General features: G+C 42.2%; 1 protein-coding gene across 5 annotated transcripts in view; it reads right to left on the reverse strand.

Moving 5' to 3' along the window:
• Window positions 1-1,114: 1,114 nt before the first annotated feature.
• PNPLA4 (patatin like domain 4, phospholipase and triacylglycerol lipase) overlaps window positions 1,115-24,804 on the reverse strand; it is a 41,974-nt gene continuing 18,284 nt past the window's right edge. For 3 of the 5 annotated variants that reach the window (XM_074983335.1, XM_074983334.1, XM_074983332.1), the window contains 4 exons: window positions 21,935-22,029; window positions 21,625-21,760; window positions 18,745-18,810; window positions 16,453-17,434 (listed from right to left, as the gene is read on the reverse strand). In XM_074983335.1, coding sequence (XP_074839436.1) covers window positions 16,700-17,434; window positions 18,745-18,810; window positions 21,625-21,760; window positions 21,935-22,029 — 1,032 coding nt within the window. In that variant the 3' untranslated portion in view covers window positions 16,453-16,699. Of the gene's footprint in view, window positions 2,225-9,484; window positions 9,638-16,446; window positions 17,435-17,561; window positions 18,263-18,744; window positions 18,811-21,624; window positions 21,761-21,934; window positions 22,030-24,804 lie in introns of those variants that run through there. The other 2 variants (XM_074983336.1, XM_074983337.1) reach the window with 2 other exon arrangements.

A 24,804-nucleotide genomic window follows, 5' to 3' on the forward strand; every position in this document is an offset into this window, starting at 1 on the left:
CTACAGGGCTGCTCCTCGCCCAGCTGGCTTCCTATCACAAGGCTGCTGGGACTTCCCTGGCCAGAATCCCCACAGCTGTGGGGCTGTTGGGGATTTTCACTCCAGCCAGCTCCCAACAGTGGGGCTGTGGCAGTTTCCCTGGACAGGGCTCCCCCAGCCCAGCCTGGGTCTCCACAGCTGCAAGGCTGCTGGCAGGGCTGGGTGCCACAGCCCAGCTCCCCCTTGCCCACCAGCAGGGTTCCTGGGTGAGCTCCCCAACTCCAGCCAGGCACCTGGTAGTGGGGCTCTGTGACCTGGCTCCCTCCCCTGGGACTGCCCCTGAGACTCCCCAGAGCAGGCTGCCAGCAGGGCTCACTGCCACTAGCAGGCACAGCTGGAGATCTCTGGTCCAGCTGTTTTCTCCTCCAGCAACATCCATTTTCATGCCAGACTAGAGATGTTGTCAGGCAATGGAGTCTCAACCTGTTCCTGAATTCCCATTAATTCCAAGGGGAACTGACTCACTCAGGAAACGGCATTATATCTCTACCCACACTATCAAAATAGATCTTATTGGAAAAAAGGCCATAGTAGTCATGCTTTTAAAGGGTCTCTTGTTGAAATCAATTAAAATTATCTTTAGGTAGCCTCATGTCAAACAGTATTTTAAAGATGCAGATACTGATCCTGGATTATAGGTGGACATGTATGACTTGAATCTCTAAATATTAACATTTGAGAAACATGCTGATCTCACAGCGACAAGTATCAGAGAGGTAGCCATGTTAGTCTGTATCTTCAAAAACAACAAGAAGTCCTGTGGCACCTTATAGACCACCAGAAATTTTGGAGCACAAGCTTTCATGGGCAAAGACCCACTTTGTCAGATGCATGAGTGGGGCTTCAAAGGAGAATTTAAAGGGGGGTCTCTCAGTGAAGGGGAGGGCCAGAACTGATGAGGTCTATTCAGTGCAGGTGGAAATGGCCCTAAATAGACCCATGCATCTGATGAAGCGGGTCTTTGCCCACGAAAGCTTATGCTCCAAAATTTCTGGTAGTCTATAAGGTGCCACAGGACTTCTAGTTGTTTATGCTGATCTCAGAAGAACATTTCACATTAGGTCTCCCAAAACGTTCTCTCCCAATTTCTGTAAGTTATTCACTAACCTGTTATTATGGACCCTTCTATGTCTTATGCCCTTGGAACTTCATTCTGCACCCATTTAAGTAAATGGAAAATCTTCCATTAGCTTCAATGGTGCAGTACCATGACCTTAGTGACCACACATTTATGCAAACTTTTTTTCAAAAACAGTGATTATTTGTTCAGAATGGATCTATGAAGTGTAATAACATAACAGATTTAAAACAAAATAACTACGTGGCAAAGTTCCAAACATAAATTAATTTATTAAAATTCAGTAGCTAAAGAACCACCACATAAAAATATTAATTATATCTGGCTCAATCGTCTTTCCAACATATTTTATAGAAAAAACATTTTTTTAATTTCGAAAGAGATGAGGTGTTTCAGGATTTTAGAAGTCTTGGAAGCAATCTGAAGGACAAGAAGTTCTAATAGCAAAAAAATGTATGTATTAGAATTCTAGATATAGAATTAAACTGTTTTGTTTCTCAGTCTCTGTAATTAGAACTTATGCTTGAATTATTACAAACAGTCAATTAATGTGCAAAAATAGGACTAACAGGGAAAGTACACAACTATCTAAAGCTTAAGAGAACTAGATACAGTGCACATTTCAGGACACAACATGAATAAGTATCTCATATATGATTCATGTCAGCATGACATTTTCAGTATTTCAGGAAGTGACACTAGTCTGTACTACGTATCCTACATGCAGACCTTTTAATTTTAATAGATATTACTAATACAACTATTTGAAAGAGCAGATCCTTTTACCATGAAAGTACAGTTTTCCATTTTGACAAGCTGATTAATATCAGCCAAAACATCTACATATTTCCTTGACAGATGTAATACTTACGGCATTTGTATTTTAATAAACAAATATGGCAGCAATCTCTTGGGCTCTGCATAACATATATACTTAGTTTTGACAGCTATCAGACATAGTTAATTTTCCATAATCTATTCAAACCAGTTTTCCTTTAACAGAAAATGTAAAGCATCATCAAATCCATCTTGGTACAGTGATTCCATCTTCTTCTGGCTTGGAGGGAATAAAGCTTGATTAAGTCTTACCAAGTTGGCTACAGACAACTGCAAAAGAGAAATAATTTAAGTTAAGTAACTGGGAGGAGAAGGTATTATATCTGATATATCTGGTAGTTTTTTTTAACGTGCTTTTACACTAATGCTAGGAGTCTGTCTAATAAGATGGGTGAACTGGAGTACCTCATATCAAAGGAGGAAGTTGACATAATAGGCATCTCAGAAACATGGTGGAATGAGGACAATCAGTGGGACACTATCATACCGGGATATAAATTATATCGGAAAGACAGAACAGGTCGTGCGGGTGGCGGAGTGGTACTATATGTGAAGGATAATATAGAATCAAATGAAGTAAAAATCCTAAAGGAATCAAAATGTCCCATAGAATCATTATGGATAACAATTCATTCCTCTAATATGAATATGGCATTAGGAATATATTACCGACCACCTAACCAGGACAGTGATAGTGATGCTGAAATGTTAAGGGAGATTAGAGAGGCTATCAAAATAAAAAACACAGTAATAACAGGAGATTTCAATTATCCCCATATTGATTGGGTGCATGTCACCTCAGGACGGGATTCAGAGATTAAATTTCTTGATGCCTTAAATGACTGCTTCTTGGAGCAGCTAGTACAGGAACCCACAAGGGGAGAGTCAATTTTCGATCTAGTCTTGACTGGAACGCAGGATCTGGTCCAAGAGGTAACTGTTACTGGACCACTTGGAAATAGTGACCACAATATCATAACTTTTAATATTCCTGTGTTGGGAAGAACACCGCAGCGGTCAAACACTCTGGCATTTAATTTCAAAAAGGGGAATTACACTAAAATGAGGAAGCTAGTTAAACAGAAACTAAAAGGTAGAGTAATTAAACTAAAATCCCTGGAAGCTGCATGGAAACTGTTTAAAGACACCATACTAGAGGCCCAACTTAAATGTATACCCCAAATAAAAAAACACACTAAGAGACCTAACAAAGAACCACCATGGCTAAACAGCCATGTTAAAAAGGCAGTGAGAGAGAAAAGGGCAGCTTTTAAAAAGTGGAAGTCAAATCCTAGTGAGGAAAATAGAAAGGAACATAAACACTCCCAAATTAAGTGTCATAATGTAGTAAGAAAAGCCAAAAAAGATTTTGAGGAACAGCTAGCCAAAAATTCAAAAAATGATAGTAAAATGTTTTTTAAATACATTAGAAGCAGGAAGCCCGCTAAAAAAGCAGTGGGGCCCTTGGACGATAAAGATATAAAAGGAGCGATCAAGGAAGACAGTGCCATTGCGGAGCGATTAAATGATTTCTTTGCTTCAGTCTTCACGGCTGAGGATGTTACAGAGGTTCCTAAATCTGAGCCAGCCTTTTTAGGTGACAAATCTGAGGAACTCACTCAGATTGAAGTGACATTAGAGGAGGTTCTGGAGTTAATTGATAAGCTGAATAGTAACAAGTCTCCAGGACCAGATGGCATTCACCCAAGGGTTCTGAAAGAACTCAAATGTGAAATTGCGGAGTTATTAACAGTGGTTTGTAACCTATCCTTTAAATCCACTTTGGTACCAAATGACTGGAAGACGGCCAATATAACGCCAATATTTAAAAAAGGCTCTAGAGGAGACCCTGGCAATTATAGACCGATAAGTTTAACATCAGTACCAGGCAAATTAGTAGAAACACTAGTAAAGAATAAAATTGCAAGGCACGTAGAAGAGCACGAATTGTTGGGCAAAAGTCAGCATGGTTTCTGCACAGGGAAGTCGTGTCTAACTAATCTGTTAGAATTCTTTGAAGAGGTTAATAAACAGGCGGACAAGGGGCACCCAGTGGACATAATATACCTAGATTTCCAGAAAGCCTTTGACACGGTCCCACACCAAAGGCTTTTATGTAAATTAGGCGGTCATGGGATAGGAGGAAAGATCCTTTCATGGATCGGGAATTGGTTAAAAGACAGAAAACAAAGGGTGGGAATAAATGGTAAATTTTCACAATGGAGGAGGGTAACTAGTGGTGTTCCCCAGGGGTCAGTCCTGGGACCGATCCTGTTCAACTTGTTCATCAATGATCTAGAAAATGAGGTAAGCAGTGAGGTGGCAAAGTTTGCAGATGACACCAAGTTGTTCAGGACAGTCAAAACCAAAAGGGATTGTGAAGAACTACAAAAAGATCTCAGCAAACTGAGTGATTGGGCAGCAAAATGGCAAATGAAATTTAATGTGGGTAAGTGTAAGGTAATGCATGTTGGAAAAAATAACCCAAATTACATGTACTACATGATGGGGTCAAATTTAGCTACGACAGATCAGGAAAGGGATCTTGGAGTTATAGTGGATAGTTCTCTGAAGACATCCACGCAATGTGCAGCAGCAGTTAGTAAGGCAAATAGGATGTTAGGAATTATTAAAAAAGGGATCGATAATAAGACAAAAGATATCATACTTCCCCTATATAAAACTATGGTACGCCCACATCTTGAGTACTGCATGCAGATGTGGTCTCCTCACCTCAAAAAAGATATATTGGCATTAGAAAAGGTTCAGAAAAGGGCGACTAAGATGATTAGGGGCTTGGAACGGGTCCCATATGGGGAGAGGCTAGAGAGACTGGGACTTTTCAGTTTGGAAAAGAGGCGATTGAGGGGTGATATGATAGAGGTATATAAAATCATGAATGGTGTGGAGAAAGTGAATACAGAAAAATTATTTACCTTTTCCCATAATACAAGAACTAGGGGACACCAAATGAAACTGATGGGTAGTAGGTTCAAAACTAATAAAAGGAAATTTTTCTTCACACAGCGCACAGTCAACCTGTGGAACTCCTTGCCCGAGGAGGCTGTGAAGGCCAGGACTCTATTAGGGTTTAAAAAAGAGCTTGATAAATTTTTGCAGGTTAGGTCCATAAATGGCTATTAGCCAGGGATAAAGTATGGTGCCCTACCCTTCAGAACAAAGGCAGGAGATGGATGGCAGGAGATAAATCACTTGATCATTGTCTTCTGTTCTCCTTCTCTGGGGCACCTGGCATTGGCCACCGTCGGCAGATGGGATGCTGGGCTGGATGGACCTTTGGTCTGACCCAGTATGGCCATTCTTATGTTCTTATGTTCTTATGATACCTTGTTCCTTTGTCTTTTCATCTCCCCTCTCCCTCTTTAGGGCACATAAATTATGTCTCCAAAATTTAAGGACTATTCAAGACCCCAGTTGATCATTCTGGTTGTATAATTATGGTGGCTATAAGTTCGCTCTCCTTCCTCATTTTATAGATTCTTTAAGACTATTTTATTTGTAGACAATTTACTACTATAAATAAACAACTAAAATATTCAATTATATACTGAATATTTATTAGTCTCAGAGGTTTAGCTGTATTAGTCTGTAGTGTCTCAAAATAAGCAGTCCTGTAGCACCCTAAAGACTAACACATTCATTAGTAACCGAGCTCTTACCCATGAAAGTTCATTACCTCATAAATAAATTGGTAAATCTTTAAGGTGCTACAGGACTTCGTGCTTTGCAAATATTTATTAGTTTGAATAATTAACTTAAAAAATATGGCAAAATACATATAATTAAATTAAAATTATGTTTTCTTTGAAATAATCAAATTTTGCAACTACGGTATGATCAAGCATCTGGAGCTTTGTCTGAGTTGAAGAGGGCAGTTCAAAACTCTCAGAATTATTGTTCCAAGCTGTCTAGAAAGGCAAAGGCACAAAATGAGCTCAAATTAGCTACAGGCATAAAGGGAAACAAGAAGACATTATAAATACATTAAAAGCAAGAGGAAGACCAAGGACAAAATAGGCCCATTGCTCAGTGAGGAGGGAGAAACAGTCATGGGAAACTTGGAGATGGCAGAGGTGCTTAATGACTTCTTTGTTTCGGTCTTTACTGAGAAGTCTGAAGAAGGAATGCCCAACATAGTGAATGCTAGTGGGAAAGGGGTAGGTTTAAAAGATAAAATAAAAAAAGAACAAGTTAAAAATCACTTAGGAAAGTTAGATGTCTAAAAGTCACCAGGGCCTGATGAAATGCATCCTAGAATACTCAAGGAGCTGATGGAGGAGGTATCTGAGCCATTAGCTATTATCTTTGGAAAATCATGGGAGACAGGAGAGATTCCAGAAGACTGGAAAAAGGCAAATATAATGCCCATCTATAAAAAAGGGAATAAGAACAACACAGAAAACTACAGACCAATCAGTTTAACTTCTGTGGCAGGAAAGATAATGGAACAAGTAATTAAGGAAATCATCTGCAAACACTAGGAAGGTGATAAGGGGATAGGGAACAGCCAGCATGGGTTTGGAAAGAACAAATCATGTCAAACCAATCTGATAGTTTTCTTTGATAGGATAACAAGCCTTGTAGATAAGGAAGAAGTATACCTAGACTTTACTAAGGCATTTGATATGGTCTTGCATGATATTCTTATCAATAAACCAGCCAAACAGAACTTAGATGGGGCTACTATAAGGTGGGTGGAAAACTGGCTGGATAACCATACTCAGAGAGTAGTTATTAATGGTTCTCAATCCTGCTGGAAAGGTATAACAAGTGGGGTTCCACAGGGGTCTTTATTGGGAATGGTTCTGTTCAATATCTTCATCAACCATTTAGATATTGGCATAGAAAGTACACTTATTAAGTTTGCAGATAATACCAAGCGAGGAGGGGTTGCAACTGCTTTGGAGAATAGGGTCAAAATTCAAAATGATCTGGACAAATGGTCTGAAGTAAACAGGATGAAGTTTAATAAAGGCCAATGCAAAGTGCTCCACTTAGGGAGGAACAATCAGTTTCACACATACAGAATGGGAAGCAACTGTCTAGGAAGGAGTAAGGCAGAAAGGAATCTAGGGGTAATAGTGGACCACAAGTTAAGTATGACTCAATAGTGTGATACTGTTGCAAAAGAAGCAAACATGATTCTGGGATGCATTAATAGGTGTATTGTGAACAAGACATGGGAAGTCATTCCTCCGCTCTAGTTTGCGCTAGTTAGGCCTCAGCTGGAGTATTGCGTCCAGTTCTGGGCACCGCCTTTCAAGAAAGATGTGGAGAAATTGGAAAGGGTACAGAAAAGACCAACAAGAATGATCAAAGGTCTAGAGAACATGACTTATGAAGAAAGGTTGAAAGAACTGGGCTTGTTTAATTTGGAAAAAAATAAGATTAAGGGGGGGACATGATAGCGGTTTTCAGGTATCTAAAAGGGTGTCATAAAGAGGAGGGAGAAAACTTGTTCTTCTTGACCTCTGAGGACAGAACAAGAAGCAATGGGCTTAAACTGCAGCAAGGGAGGTTTAGGTTGGACATTAGGAAAAAGTTCCTAACTGTCAGGGTGGTCAAACACTGCAATAAATTACCTAGGGAGGTTGTGGAATCTCCATCTCTGGAGGTATTTAAGAACAGGTTAAATAAATGTCTACCAGGGATGGTTTAGACAGTACTTTGTCCTGCCATGAGGGCAGTGTGCTGGACTCGATGACCTCTCAAGGTCCCTTCCAGTCCTAGCATTCTATGATTCAGAAACACATCTCTGCATCAATTTTCCTGTTTTACGTTTTAAGAGTTGTCTCCATATAAGGGTAGAAAATATTTTAATGACTACTTTGTGAAGGAACAATCAGTTTCACACATACAGAATGGGAAAAGACTGTCTAGGAATGACTACAGCAGAAAGGGATCTAGGGGTTATAGTGGACCACAAGGTAAATATGAGGCAACAGTGTGATGCTGTTGCAAAAAAAGCAAACACGATTCTGGGATGCATTAAGAGGTGTGTTGTGAACAAGACACGAGAAGTCATTCCTCTGCTCTACTCTGCGCTGGTTAGGCCTCAGCTGGAGTAGTGTGTCCAGTTCTGGGCACCGCAGTTCAAGAAAGATGTGGAGAAATCAGAGAGGGTCCAGAAAAGAGCGACAAGAATGATTAAAGGTCTAGAGAATATGACTTATGAAGAAAGGCTGAAAGAATTGGGCTTGTTTAGTTTGGAAAAGAGAAGATTGAAGGGGGACATGATAGCGGTTTTTAGGTATCTAAAAGGGTGTCATAAGGAGGAGGGAGAAAACTTGTTCTTTTTGGCCTCTGAGGATAGAACAAGAAGCAACGGGCTTAAACTGCAGCAAGGGAGGTTTAGGTTGGACATTAGGAAAAAGTTCCAAACTGTCAGGGTGGTCAAACAGTGGAATAAATTGCCAAGGGAGGTTGTGGAATCTCCATCACTGGAGATATTTAAGAACAAGTTATACTGATGTCTATCAGGGATGGTTTAGACAGTACTTGGTCCTGCCGTTATGGCAGGGGGCTGGACTCGATGGCCTCTTGAGGTGCCTTCCAGTCCCAGTATTCTATGATTCTATGATACTTGAGATTCTAGAATGCTCCAGTCTGTAGAGTGCCTGTGGACTGAGTTTTAGATCACTGCCTTATAGTGAAAGGCTCAACTAGCTTAATCTGGTTAATTCATCAAAAATAAGATTGAAGGACGACACCACTATGAAGTGTAGAGATAAAATACTTGATACCAAAGGGCTAGCAGTCTAGTGGAGAAAGGCACAAAAACCAGTGGTTGGAAGCTGAGGTCACAGTGAAGTTGATTAACCATTTGAACTGTGTACCAAAGGGAGTGGGGGATCTTCTCTCACTTTAGGTCTTAAAGTCAAACCTGGATGCCTTTTTGGAAGATGTATTTTAGCCAAAGAGAATGTCTGCTTTGGTTAACAAAATATCTAGGTTCTATACCAATGGGAAATTATGCGGTTCTATACAAACAGGAAATTAATCAGAAGTCCAATTGTATGGGTTCAGGATCATTCTGGGTGTCTTGGATGTTTGTACCTCAGCAGCAGCAACCCTGCTGACATAGCTACTACAGAATAAGTCCTTGTGTGGGCACTATTATGGAATAGGAATCCCTTTATTTTGGTACAGTTACTCCACTTTGGAAGCTGTATGACATACTGTCTAATCTTTTCCCAGTCCTTTACTGGAGAAAATGAATTATGATAGACGATATAGAAGTTATCCTATGTCTAACATTCCTGTATGGTGTTTGCAGTCTATTTACAAAAACTGCTCATGCCCACTGAGCACATTTTATCAGTCAAACTGAAAATCAAACACTTCATGTTTTGAACATAAAGAAAAAACTTTAGGGACTCAATTCCTGAGAAAAGTCAATGGAAGTTGGGTGCTGAACTCTCTCAGCTGCTCTTGAAAAGAGTCACATAAAACTAATTATTTTATTTTTGCTAGCAATCAGAAAAAAATATTCAAAAACAAGTCACTTACCATTAGATCTTGCTTTGCAACTTTAATATAGAGATCTACACGTCCTTTGTCTTGGGGACAGATATCTAATCGGCCACTGAAAGGAGAAACAGTGACCGTTCGCCCCACAGGCAGAATAGGGAGGCCATTGGTTAGTCCACCATCAATCCATTTCTAGTGGGGGAAAAAAGTTAAACTTTGTTATGTGCTGACTGCAACTGAGTGAACTTTATCAGAGTGGATATTTCATTAGCTGAAAATGCAGTTTTGGTCAATCAAAACTATTCGTGAATTTGGCACGAATTCACTGAATACTCTTCTTAGATATAGTTTTCTGGATGGAGGAGGAGGAGGCAGCCTTTCCTTTACCACTGTCACCCAGCAGTTTGATCATTCACTTGGGTATGGGAGACCACTGCCACGCAGACTGATATTGAGAAGGCATTTGTTTGCTCTCATTGCAGAAGTGATTTTTGGACTATAGAATACTCAGAGTAGATATCTCATAATCTTTCCTACTGTGAATAAATAATTAAGTAGTCACTGGAGCAGGGACTTGAATTCGTGTTCTAACTACCAAAACTACCAAGCTACAGTGCTATTCCAACAGTTATGTACACTACTGCAATCTTTCAAATGATGATCTCCCAGAAGATCTTCTTTTGAAAGAGTGCATTCACACACAAAAAAGCAAATCGAAAGATAGACCCATTCTTCAATAGAGCCTCCAAGCAGCCCATGCTCTTTCAAAAGAATGGGCCAGGGATAAAAAAAAAATCCAGTAACATGAGGACTGCTCTTTCAAAAATAGGGCCTGTGAAGTGTCTACACATGCTTTTTTTTTTCTTTTTTTTTTTCCCAAAAGAAGCTTTCAAAAGGAGGTTCTCTTCATGATCGGGGAGCAGAAGAGGGCTTCTGGAAGAAGAGCTGCATTCTTTCACTTCTGAATCGAAAGAGCACATTTTGTGTATGGATGCTCCACGTGTTGTTTTGAAAAAGAGCCTGATTTTCTGAAAGCCCTTACAGTGTAGACGCAGCCACAATGAATGGTGCCTGTGCCAAAAAGAGAGTATCTCTGTAGTCTGGTCGTTAGTGATGCAGGAGATGTGAAACAGATTTTTTATTATTTGCAAGAGTTTTTGGTTTTTTGGCAAGTTTTGAATTCACAGTTTGACCCACAATAATATATATATATATTTTAGAACTGTTCACAAACAGAAAAATTAAGTATTTGCCCCAGCTCTAGTGGCGAGAAGAGTTGAACCTCAGAGATTTTACAGAATTTAGAATACCAATAGCTTACAATTTTTGCATGCTGATATAAAATGCATATTTGCATGCGTGCATGTATATAAGTAATAGAAATGTTTTATATAAATCTATATAACAATTCTAAGATCTAATATGGTATTATATAACAATTATTCAAAACAAAAGAAAAAAATCATCACACTTACACAAATATGTAGCATAAATATAAGGATGCAAGAGAACTCTTCGCAGTAAGTTAAAATATACAACTGGAATTCCAGTTTCAGTTATAAAAGATAGAACTCCTACCTAATTGAGTGTTTTCATGTAACTCTTCTTTTATTTAAGCAATTTACTCTTTATAAAAGACATGTTTGTTCAACTAGTTAGCAAGCTAAGTAATCAAACAACAGAAGGTACCGCTTGCACTTTTTATTTAGGAGGGCTGCGAGCAGCACACTGCACAAAAGCTGTAGAAATATTTGGTTAAACCACTGTTATAGTTAAGGCAACTATAAGAACTTGTCTGTCAAACTCACAAGAATTCTCATTATTTTCAGAGGAGCAGCTCATTGATACCTATAATAGACACGACGTATATAAAACACCCCTGGCTACTAATGTCACAGTCCTCTAATAAACACATTAGAACTCACAATCAAACCAATATCAAGTTTGGACATACCAATACAAATTCAGAAGCAGATTCATGATTCACAAACAAATAATTGAACACTGACCAGGCTGCAGATATCAAAAGTCCAGCATTAACTATTAAATTAGCTACTGAAATGATCAATTTAAGTTAAACCTCTACATAAAAAACAATACACTAACCAGGTGGCACATTATTTCAATCTTTAAAGAAAAAAAGGTGGTATCACATTTACTCTTTGCTTGCCCAATACTAGGACAACTTAGATAAGACAATTCAAGGGACAAAAGCACTCACTCTCTGGCTATGAAAATCAAGGGCAGAATGCTGATGGAAGATGAACAGCTAGACTTCAAAAAAAGATTCTGAAAAATGTCACACAATGGTGATGGTAATAATAATACATTAAGTTTCCCAATCTAATTACAAAAATTTGTTTTTTACTTTAACAGTGTTCTGAGTTACCATGAAGTTAATACTTGTTCCTGCAGGTACCTGCTGTGGAAACAAGGACATTTTATAATTTTCTGCCATTAACTAGCATTATCCCGACAGGTTAAGCTTTTTAGTGAAACAACAATTATTAGTTTCAATAAATTGATGTCTAAACAACTACAGTATTTAAACATTATCTTGGATTACAAGATTGTTTACTTTAATTTGGCTGCTAGCATGCTTCACCTCTTAATCTATGCCAAAATATATGGATTTGCTAAATTAAATTGCATTTGTTGTTGTGTACTTTGAGGGACATATGAGTAAGGCTCTGACCCCACCCTCCAAATAAAATAAACAAATTTTGCATTTTTGAATTTGGCTGAAATAATTTTCAAAACGTTTTAACTTTGTTATTTTGCGAACTGTAAATTAAATTTCTACAAAATGACAAATTACTAGATGAATGAGCTGATGGCACATACGCCGCTATAAGTGCCCATTATCCAAGTGCAAAGCAACTGTATTTATAACAAAAATCTCACAGCCCATTTTCTTAAAATTCTGATTTTTCTAACAGTTCAATGTCTCTCTTTGTACTTTCACAAATCTTAAACATTTCAACCTTTTTCTAATTCCGTTTATTGAAAAATACCGTCCTTCAAAACTGATTTTGTCTGTGAGACTAGATATATAACTTCTAAATGGGGCTGAATTATGAATAATTTATCCCAGGCTTATGCACAGCACTTCCTATTTCAGGTACTTTCCATGCCAGTACAAAATATCTTTGGAGCTATGATCAGTGACTGAAAATGCAAAAACTTCTGAATCATTATGAGACTCAAAGTGCAAAGACAGGAGAAATTTTGAAACAGTGTGCAATGAAAACCAATCCAGAAATTCAAATTGAGGATGTAAAGCATGGGGGCTGGGCTTAAAGGAATCTACATATACCAGTAAATGCAATTCTCTAAATATATTGCACCTGCAGAGCCATTCTTTAAGAGTTACATCCTTTGCTTCATCAACCACAGAATCATCATCAGGTAGTAACATTTTTGCATGTCTCATCCGCTTTTCAAGCATATTGGAACAGAGGGTGAAAGTCCCTGCACTCTCTAATTGCCCACAAATTCCCCTCACTATCAAATGCAATAATCTCTGAAGAATAGGCGAGAGATTAGTGTGGATATGAAGACCTGCTACATTTGGATGGCTACATTTTTTGCTAAGTAGCCATATATCTCCTACTTAAGAAATTGTCTCTGCAGCTCTCCCTTTTTCATCACTGATAAGTTTCAGAAGGAAAACTAAGCACTCGTAAACAACTGAAGTACTACTACCCGTGAATCATTCAAAGATTTAGCTTGTGAACTGAGAGAATGGAGCTAATTAAAAGTGTGAGTTGATCATGAAGCATTGGCTGTGCACATTTAAGTAACTTGCACAATATATTGGCAAGTAGCATTGGCTGCCCATCCTCTAGTGCAGTAGCTCTCCAAGTATGTGTTGGGTCCCCAAAGTGGGTTGTTAAATCATTTTAACGGGGTCACCAAGGCTGCAGTTAGACATCCTAGGGCCCAGGGCCAATGCCTGAGCCCAACCACCCAGGGCCAAAGCCTGGTTTCACCTTCCCCACCTGGGGTCGAAGCCATTGGACTTTGGTTTTGCCTCCCCACCAGGGGCAGAAGGGGTTGGGCAGACTCAGGTTTTGCTTCTCTCTCCTGGGCTATTTTTGTCAGAAGGGGGTCAACAATGCAATGAAGTTAGAGAATTTCTGTTCTAGTGTAATGGGATCTAATTCTTCTTGAACAACACTAAGTCATCAACACTAGGTAACTTCTGAACGAAGTACCCAGCCTTTTAACTTGTGAAACTTTGAAAAAAACTAAGGTACATCCACACTTCAAACTTCTTACAGGTGTGTGTAGAGCATATACATACCTGGACCCCTAGCAGGGGATCAAGAACAGCGTAGACAGCGATGGGCTGATTAAACACATGCCTGAAACCTGTGCTTATGTAGCCAAATATATAACCCACATGCCTTTCTAATTGCCCAAGCAGTGCCTTTGAATCTACAGAGCTTTTTTTAGCAGTGCAGCAGCCTGGTGTCTCACCACAGCTGGAGTCTTTTGACATTGTAGTTGACTCTAATAGTAGGGAAAGACTCTGCCAGCTCACTCCTCCCAGAGCCTTTCCCCACTGCCTCTCTCAGCCAAAGATTTACATTGACAGTGTGGATGCAGGCTGTTTTTTATTATGGCATGTGGCTACACATATCCTACGTGCAGCCACAAGCGATATGCAGCACAGATGTAGCCTTGCATTAACAGAGATTTTATCCCTTTCAAATGATACAGAATGCTTCCAACATCCAGTGTATGCACCCTGAATTGTGTAAACAAGATCAACATCCAAGTGACTCCATCATGCAAAGTGTGAGTCTGCTATTAAACTTCTGGGGGACCTCTCACTTTAGTCTGACCCCTCTGACTCAGGTTACTGGCCCAGGTGGTGCTCTTATATAATGTCAGTGGAACTGAATTTTACAGGAAACTGCTATATACATCATTCCCACAACCAGCCAGATGCTTGGCACAGGAAATGAATGGAAGCTCTCTTTTGGCAGGCTCATACTCTCCTGCCAAAGATGAATGTATCACAGTAACGGGCAAAACGATGTATCTAAACTTATTCTGGAAACGATCTAATGGGAAGAAAAACATTAAGGCTGCGTCTACACGAGCTGGCTACTTCGAAGTAGCCGGCACAACGACAAAATAGCACGCGTTGCGTCTACATGCGCCGTGTGCTATTTCGACATTCAAATCGACGTTAAGCAGCGAGACGTCGAAATCGCTATTCCCATCAGAAGATGGGAATAGCACCCTACTTCGACTTTGAATGTTGAAGTAGGGTGTGTGTGGATGATCCGTGTCCTGCTACTTCGAAAAAGCGGGGTCCGCCACGGCAGCAATCAGCTGAGGGGTCGAGACGTGCTGGCCAACCCCTGCAGGGCTCAATGATCTCTGTGCCCAGCGGTTCTTAAAGCCACACAGACCCGGAAACCCCGTAGCAGGAAGCTGACAGCGTGCACGCAGCAGCCCTGCCATGATGTGTCCCTGAACAGCCCAGAGGGACACCCTGGCAGTCAGCCAGCCTCCTGAGCGCCCGCAGAGCTCTCCCTCCGGACAATCCCAGGCCTCCAGCTGGAAGGGTAGGAAGCGGGGCCCCTCCTGGACTGACACTGAGCTCTGTGACCTCCTGGGGCTCTGGGTGACGAGGAGGTGCTGCATATCATGGGGAGCAAGCAGCGGAACGTGGAGGCGTTCACCCGGCTGGCCGAGGGCCTGGCTGCCTGGGGTCACCCTGCCCGCACTCCTGACCATGTCAGGAGTAAGGTCAAGGAGATGCGGCAGGATTACGCCCGGGCCTGGGACTCAGCCAGCCAGTCTGGGGCTGCCCACGCTGCTTGCCCCTATTACCCGGAGATCAGGGCTATCCTGGGCCCCCGGGGCACCTCCTACCCCACAGCCACCCTTGACACCACGGCCGATGAGCCCCAGCCGGCCTTGGAGCCAGGGTCAGGTCCGGAGGCCAGTCCTGTCCCCCCCCCAACAGCTAGAGCAGGACACTCCACCCCAGCCACCGAGTGGTCCAGTGAGGAGGGGGAGCTCGTGCTGGACATCCCATCCTGCAGCTCCAGCCGGGTGTCCGCTAGATGGGCATCTCCTGATCCTGGCAGTGCACCGTCAGGTACGTACCCCACAGGGCACAGACCCTCTGAGCATGGGGCGGGGGAAACACTTGACAGTGGGCCCCCCACATCCCCACAACACCCCAGCCTGACCTGGCCCGGGGATGGTGCCACAGGGATGGTGCCACAGCCACCAGTGCCCAGCAGCATATCCACCCATGGACAGTGCTGTGCCCCACCCCTGGTGGGAGGGGAGGACCACTGGACCCACCAACGGGGGATGGATGGGGCGGGGACACAGGTCCTTGGGGGGATGGGGGGTGGGCCACGGGTCAAGGCTGGGTACTCACGGCCTCCCTTCCCCCTATTTCTGCAGCCACACCATCCGTGGTCCCAGACAGCCCTCTGAGACCACTGGAACACCAACACCCGGGGTCACTGCCTGCCCCGGGACAGGCCCACCCCCGCCGGAGCCACTGCTGCACCACATATGACCCCGAGGTGGCTGCGGCCCTCCAGCGCCAGGCGGCCCTCATGGAGCAGAGGCTCCAATTCGAGAAGTGGGAGGCCGCCTAGTGCCGGGAGGCCTGGCGGGAGTTTATGGCCACCTTCAACCAGGTGGCTGACACCCGTGAGGAGCTGGTGGCCCGTCTGCCCCCCCCGATGTCCTCCGTGCTGCCCTCCCCGCCTGCTGATGTCCTGCCTACCACCCTGCCTGCTGCCCCACCTACCAGCTCCTCAGGGCAGGACCCACCTCGGCCATACCTCCCCGTCCTCCCAGCCCCCAACCAGCCTCGCCGGGGACCCTGGCTGAGAGGGGGACCCGCCAGCCAAATGCGGCAGAGCTTGCACTCTTCCATTCCCCGCCCCAGAATGATGGGCTGATGCATGGCCTGCCCACATCTCCCACCCCTGTACATAGCTGTCCCCGCCCTTGTATATAGTTATTTATAGTTGACCCTGCATACATAGTTTACTAGAGATGTCCCCACTTGTACATAGTTATTATTTTCATTGAATCTGTTTTATTTGCTAATATTATATGCCGAAAAGTGGCGACATTTTTGTTCCTGTAAATAATGAGTTTTATTTTTCCAAAAACCTGTGTCCCGTGTGCTTTTGGTGATGGTGAGGTGTGGGTGCTGGGGTGGGGTGTAGGGATAGCCAGGGGGTTGCTCACTGGGCCCCCTGGTCAAAGTACTCCCTTAGGGCCTCCCGGACCCAGACCTTGTCCTGGTGGGGCTGGCAGCTCGGAGCGGCGGATAGCTGGGGGTAGGCTGTTGCGGCCTCCTGTGCCCAGCCCTGCACGAAGGCCTCCCCCTTGCTTTCCAACAGGTTGTGGAGTGTGCAGCAGGCCCCCACAACCTGAAGGATGTTTGGGAGGCCCAGGTCTAGGTGTGCCAGGAGGCAATGCCAGCAGCCTTTCAAAGGCTCGCTCGACCACTTGTTGGGCATGGTTATGTCGGGCGTTGTAGCGCTCCTGGCTATCAGTGAAGTGGCCTGTATAGGGCCGCATAAGCCAGGGCTGGAGGTGGTATGCCGCATCCCCCACAAGGCAGAGGGGTACGGTGGTGGTATCCCCCAGAGGGATCTCCCTCTGCGGGATGTAGGTCTCTGCCTGCGGTCGGCAGCATAGTCCCGAATTCCGGAAAACGCAGGCGTCGTGGGTAGAGCCGGGCCAGCCCACATAGATGTCCTGGAAGTGGCCACAGCTGTCGACCATGGACTGCAGGACCACAAAGTGGTAGCCCTTCCTGTTGATGTAGCGGCCACCACTGTGGTCTGGGGCGCGGATGGGGAGGGGGATCCCATCAAGGGCTCCAAAGCAGTTGGGGAATCCCATGGCAGCAAATCCCTCGACAGCCGCGTCCAGGTCCCCAACTCGGACAACCCTCTTCAGCAGCAGGGCATTGAGTGCACGCACCACCTGTGCAGAGGGAACATGGGTGCCTATGAGGGTTTGCAGAGTGTGACCCCCTCACCCAGGCCTCCCTCCTCAGGACCCCCTCCCCAAGGCCCCCTCACCCAGGGGGTTCAGACCCAGGCCTCCTCACCTCCATCAGGACAGCCCCAACTGTGGCCTTTCCCACTCCAAACTGCTGTCCCACGGAGCGGTAGCTGTCTGGAGTGGCCAGCTTCCAGACAGCTATTGCGACCCTCTTCTCGATGGTGAGGGCACACTGCATCCGGGTGTCGTGGTGCCTCAGTACAGGGGTGAGCCACTGGCAGAGCTCTATGAAGGTCTGCCAGCTCATGCGGAAGTTCCACAGCCACTGGTCATCATTCCATTCCCCCATAACCAGGTGCTCCCACCACTCGGTGCTGGAGGGATAGCTCCAGAGTCAGCAGGGCACCTGGCAGGGGGGCAGGGAGGAGGGCCCAATGGTTCAGGGGCGTCTCCTGGTGCTCCTGGGGAATTCCAGAAGTTGCTGGGCAGCTGCCCAGGCAGCATCTAGAAGGGCGCCTGCTCCGCGGGAGGCGGCTTGGAGGGCTACCAACTTCTGCTGGACGTCCATGTCTGCAGGCTCGAGGTCTGCAAGGCTTGTATCACCAACGCAGAGCTGCTCATATGGTGCAGGCCGAGTGTGTCTGGGAGCGGCCCTTTAAGGGAGTGGCTTACAGCTGCCCTGGAAGGACTAGTGTGCTCTGTGACCCGGTAAGCGGGCTTTCCTGGCCCCTTATTTCGAAAGAGGGGGCTTGTGTGTGTGGACACTCCACGTTTCCTTCCAGGGCGGCTCTTTTCGATGTTCCCCGGTGCTACTTAGATGTTGAACGTTGACATTGCCAGCCCTGGAGGACATGTAGACGATAATCATCAAAGTAGCCTATTTCGATGTTCTTACTTCGAAATAGGCTACTTCAACGTAGTGTCCTAGTGTAGACGTAGCCTAAATGTAATGTTAGCATTTTGGTACATCCCAGCTAAGACCAGTGCCTAAGACTAGGTAAACATGTTCTTTTAACATTTTAAGAATGCTGCTTTCAGGTCACTAACACTTTCAAAGGTATCCTGTCTCTGGTGTTCACTGTTTGCATAAGAATGGACTGCACTGACTTCCCCTAAAGCTCTTTTCATGTGCAGAATTAAATAAGTAACAATTGCTATGCAACAAAACAATGGACATGTGATTCTTCCCCATCTCCCATGCCCCAAAACCCAACCTGAAATTTTGATGACATACATTAAGAGTGCTTTTTGCAATTAAATGCCCAAGTCCTCAAACATTATAGTATTACCTCTCCTTTATATTCTACTGCTTTAATTCCTGCATACACTGGCACAAAACTGCTGGCTAAGAGGACCTAAACAGAGGAAAAGAAAAAAAAAAAAGGTGACATTAAAATTAATCTGAAAATATTAGCATTTGCTTTTCTGTGTCATTTAATCTTCACTAGCTAATGCAACAATCATTATTCAACATGTTAGTTCCACCTACTTCAAAATACCTGTTTAAAACATACTAATCTCAATGTCTATTATGTATTGCATGTCACGTGATTAACAGTTCAGGACTTTTATTTTACTTAAGATACAAATGGCAATCTCAGACAGCACACATTGTACAAATCAATTAGGTTCGCTTCAGAAGAATCAGAATTAATTTTATATTTATTCTTTTGTGTGCTGCAAAATCTCTATTTCGTAATATAAAGTTAAATCTATGTTGACTATAACCAAACTGTATTATGCATGGTTATATACTGAAGACAGAAACTACAAATGGCAAAAGACAAGCATTTAGCACATACTTTGACACAGAATTTTTCTAATACATTAGGGCTTTTTTCTGAATAATCACACAACGTCCTAGCAATTTCAGTTTCATAAAGGACAGCCTTAAAAATCACAGCCCTAAAACTTTGCCTATTCTTTTTTCTTGGAGTGCTGAACTATGATGGAATGACAGTAATAAGTTACTTTTTGGTCTTAAATTAGGTTAGATTAAATAACCTGGTTCTTGTAAAAGAGATAAACAAAGATTATACTCACATGTGCAAGTATAACTGAATGTACTACAAAACACTTTAAAAAACAGTCTAAAACAATAATTTTGCATTCCACTAAGCAATTTTTGTGCTTATGATGTTCAATCGTTACAATACTTTCACTGATAACAGTGGTTTACAATCATCAGGGCCAAAGTGTTACGTTCATGTCAAGCACATAACTCGTCAACAGTGACAAGAGCAGTGCAGTTCCCAAGGCAACAGTTAGTAGTTTTCTAGCTTAGAGCAATACACTGCAATGCAGCATGCCTACAGAACTGACTACACTTTTCAGCATTGGCTTCTGTAACAGCGAACATTCACTGCAGACTGTTGTTCACCTGTCTTCTCTCTAGAACAAAGGACATCACTATTCTACATACATTTTTATACTGCACTCACCACCTTAGTATCTGAGTTCCTTCTAGCAGCACATTAAGCAATATGACTACCCACTTGTCACATTATTCAGTCTCTCGTCCACTCTAGGGATAGAAGCAAGTGCACTGGAGTGTCTTGGCAAGATATTTTTCCTATATAAAGATACCTGTTGCTATGTGTTTATATTAGAGAAGGCAAAACAAACGAAATGTGCCTTGCACAAAGAGCAGAAAGTGGTGAAATGTGTGATTCTCCACGGCTTGCATTCCACATTCCTGCCACCCAAGAAAGTCCTAACTTCCTGCACAGATGAGCTTAACTCTTACTATTGAGAGTTATACTCACTCCATTCCTGTGGCATATCGACCATAAGCTTTTTGACATCCCACGCCATGGAGTGTTTTGAAGAGAAGGAGTGAAATCTAAATTTCACACAAAAATCTACGAGAAATCAGTGAAAACGGCACAGGACAGTGTGATATGCTCACTATAGCCTGTGGTGCTGACAAAATGATATGTACTTTTTATACTAACATCTGGGTGCTGTGACAAGTCCCTTTGACTGAGACTTCCCAGAGCTGAGCTTATCTCAGTGTCTGTACTACTAGAAATAGACACCACCTCTGAGTCACTGCTGGAGAAGGCCGAAGGATCTGGCTCAGCAAAACAGAAGTGAAGGAGGTACCCAGGAAGGTTGATTCAGTGGTATTTCAGCACATAAAGTGACAGTCTCAAGGGGATTTCTGTGACTGAAGCTATCACAATGGAAACTAGGGATCACCAGAGGAAATTAACAGGCAGCAGATTCAAAACAAACAAAAGAAAACAACAACACACAGACAACCTGTTTAAGTCATTGCTATGGGGTATTAAGGCCAAAACTATAACTGGGTTAAAAAAATAGGTGAGTTCGCAGAGGATACACCCCTCAATGTCTGCTAGACAAGATTTAAAGGGATGCAGCCCCATGCTCTAGATGTCCTTGAACCTCTGACAGAAGATGGCACTTGATGACAGGCATTGCTGTGCTATATTCATTCCCTCTGAAGCATTTGACACTGGCCACTGTCAAAGACAGGTCACAGTGGTAGACGGACCACTGGTCTGACCCATTATGGCCAGTCTTACGTACAAGAGTTGATTTTGAAAGCCCATAAAATGCAGGAATGGAAATCTTGTAGACATTTTTCTGTACTGTTAATTCACCCTGTAAATCATGTAAATACTCTTCTCAGTTTGGGTCTCCCAAAGATTTAGTGGATGTCATAAATCAGTTTGGGTAAAACACAAAAGATTGAGATAATTTATCTGCAACACATCAATAGTTTGAGCTACTGGTCTGTACAAGAATACACCATCTGGAACCTTTTTGAAAAAATATTTTGTTTTGTTTTGTTTTTCAGGGTTTGTATCCCAGAAGTCCTATCTCAAATTTGGGTAACTAATACTACCCTGCACCATCATGAGGCGCACCAAATTTGAAAGGAATCTGCTTAAGCATGTTGATTTTACAAGACTCAGAATCACAGATCTTTAAACAGAAGTTGTGACAACCTAACCATAGTGGGGCTGCTATGTCTCTACAATGCTGTGTGCCTTGTTTCAGTGTCAGTCCTACTGAAGCCAGTGAGATTACTCAAGTGAGTAAACAAACAGGATTATTCCAATTAAATTAAAAAAAAAGATGCCCCAGACATTGGGACACAGGCATACGTTTTCATTTTCAGAGACCATATGCAACTTTGTTACCTTAATGAGGTCTTCCCTGGAAGGAAAATTTGAAATCAAATGATTTTTTCCATTCTTAGTGTTGGTGACTGATACATAGAGACGATTCTGTGCTATCTCATGAGCATTAGAAGGAAGAAAAGACTCTATACCTGTCCTATAACAAAGAAAATGATTAAGATTATTTGCCAGTGATTACTGAAGAGTCTACGAAGATTTCAGAAACAGGAAAAACTGATTTTTCCATAATACAAATAGCCTTCTATGCTTCCTCACTATTTTCATTTATTTTGACTTTTATATAGAATTGAACTTAGAAAAAGATACATACCTAAGCCTTGTCATGAAATCATACCCCGGTGTTATTGCACCAAAATACAGTTTTCTAATTTCCTCTGCAAACTTATAGGTAAACTCCTGGCATTCCTGAAAATTAAAAACATTTGGTATGTAAAGTTCTGAAATTATAAAAATACATGTCCACCTGAATTACACTATATAGTAATTATTAATAAGTGTAGTGTAATAGCCAGTTTACCCACTGCATATTAACTTATGAGAGTTTACTTTACCAAAAATGAATTACAACACAACTAGGAAGTCTATGTTTCCTCATGTCCCATACTAGACAAAGCAGATGTGGATAAGGAATTACTTCTGCACATCACGTCATCTTACTTGTTCATTGTGTGAAATAATGTAAGAATAAGTTATATACGTAGTACATGTTTCCAGGTGAAATTAAAAAATATCTATGAATACCACACATTATATGAGGAATCAACTGACATGTAACATTGCAGAAGTTAGCTTTCACATCAGGGATTGTCAATGGAAAGTGACCTCTTAAAATTCACGTAAACAATAAAACTAGAGATGATGTACTTTAATATAGCTTCACAAAAAGAAACACTGAACAGGTATGAAAAGGATCCTTCATCACTGATGCAAAATCCAACATCTCTGCAGCTACTGGAAGAAATCAGCAAATACTAGTGACAAGGGAAATGAATAGGTAAAACTGACACTGACTCTGCAGTAAACAACAAGCAATTTACAATGGAAAAAATGTAACATTGTATCTGACCCAGAGGAGACTACCTATGTATCCCTAAATACTTCCATAATTCTAATACCGTCAAAACACCCCTATGATTTCTTTCCTAAATGTAACTACGGACCAGATCTCTGAAGCTTCTGAACACAATTACTTTATATACAATACATTTATTTTGAGGACAACAACATGTTAAATTCATCTTTGCATGCATATATTGAATACATTGCCATCTCTCAACATTTTATTAACAAATCTTGTAATAACTTGCACTTTTCTTAAAGTCCAAAACCCTGATGCCATATTATAAAGGGAAGAATAAGTATTTTTTTTAAATTGCTAAACCTCAGAGTTGCTGATCAAAGCTTAGGAAAGCCATACCTTAAAATATAAGCAGCTCAAGTGTCAGAAGGCAAACAAAAGCAACCCAGTACTTATTTGCTTTTAAAATGATTTTCAGGGGGTTTAATTTTGGACTTTAAGTGCTTGATATTAGAAAAACTGTAACTATAAGAAGTCTAATGCCATTTTGTGAAAAGAGTTGTTTGGATTCTAGAGTCTTGAAGACCCTGCAATCCAGTTTTCAAAACTGATTTTCAAGGAACACGTTGTACCTAAATGAACTTAAGTATTCAGTTGTCTCTTGGTGGACATTCAATAATGAGTAGGACACCTGCATGTCACCCTCCTATTTGTGAGTCCACTGATAGCTGATCAGCCCAATTGTGGAGCCACAGATCTTATCGCAGAAGACGCAGGTATTTGTAGCTTTTGGAGGAGTACAGGGCAGTTTTTGACACTCTTTTCTTCTCCATCTGTCTTCATCTGCACTGAGGCAGGACCTCTCAAGCTGAGCCACCCCATCACGGTTTACCATTCTCCACTGGGGATGGTCCTGGGCCAGGTTTTCCCAAGTGTTGATACTGATGCTGCCCTTTTTCATGTGTGCCTTCAGCATGTCTTTACATCACTTCCACTGCCCCCCACCCAATGCTCCTCTGTCCCTCCTCCAGTTCAGAAAATGGAATCTTTTTTGGGAGGCGCTGATCAGACATTCGAACCAAGTGACCAGTTCAACGAAGTTGCTGATGAATGATAATGGCTTTAATGTTGGTCATGTTAGACTTGTCCAGGACGTGAGCGTTCATGTGCCTATCTTCCTAAGAAATATTTAGGATTCTCCTGAGCCAGTGTTGACGATATCGTTCAAGTGTCTTCAAATGACTCTTGTATGTTGTCCAGGTTTCACATGCACAACCACTGCATGGAATACAAGGAGCTTTATCTTGGGATAGATGTCCCAGTTCTCGAAGACCCTTTGTTTCAGGAAGGCAAAAGCAGAGCTTGCATGGCTCAGATGATGCTGGATTTCTGCATCAGTGTCATCTTGCAATACTTCCTACTTTGCTGAGGGATTTGGTCAAGGGATTCTAAGACCATGGTGGAGAGGCAGGTCAAGAGCTTTTTATAGTGCTCCTTCCAGCTTCGTTGCCTTTCAAGAGTTGGGTACCACCCTTTGATCTCAGAGGACTGATTACATGGTTTGACAAAGAAAAAAAGATCAAATCATGTTTAGTTGTACATTAGAGTTTTCTATATATTCTATTGAGAATTCTTGGTTAATAGTTCCCTGCATGATAAAATACCGAATTTGTTGCGATAAATAAATAGTCTTGGATCAGCCACTTGAAGACATCAGATTACAGATGGTGTTTGCTTTGGTTCTGTATTATAAAATCAGTGCTCAGAAAAGGTAAAGACTGATGGTCCTGAACAAAGAAGGCACCTGATCCACAGATAAATGGATATATATGTCGTTGACAACAGTAAAATTTCCCCATGCCTCTCCTGTATTAAATCTATTGCTCCCCTAAGCAATCAACTAAGTGACAGAGGACAATTCAGTCTCCCTGCACAAGCTCTCTGTATCAATTGCCTGTATGTGTGTGAATTAATGCCAGCCGTGACAGTTTTATACTAGAAACAAATCTTCACTTTAAACATGTCTGAGACCAACTTATTTCTCACGTCAAATAGGCGTCAGATAGGAACTACGGATGTAAATTGGGTTATATAAGGTATTACTAATTCCAAATCACCTGTTCATTTCAAGTGAATAGATGTGGACACACTAAGTGAATTCA

Source organism: Carettochelys insculpta, chromosome 1 (assembly GCF_033958435.1).
Source record: "Carettochelys insculpta isolate YL-2023 chromosome 1, ASM3395843v1, whole genome shotgun sequence".
NCBI lineage: Eukaryota > Metazoa > Chordata > Testudines > Carettochelyidae > Carettochelys > Carettochelys insculpta.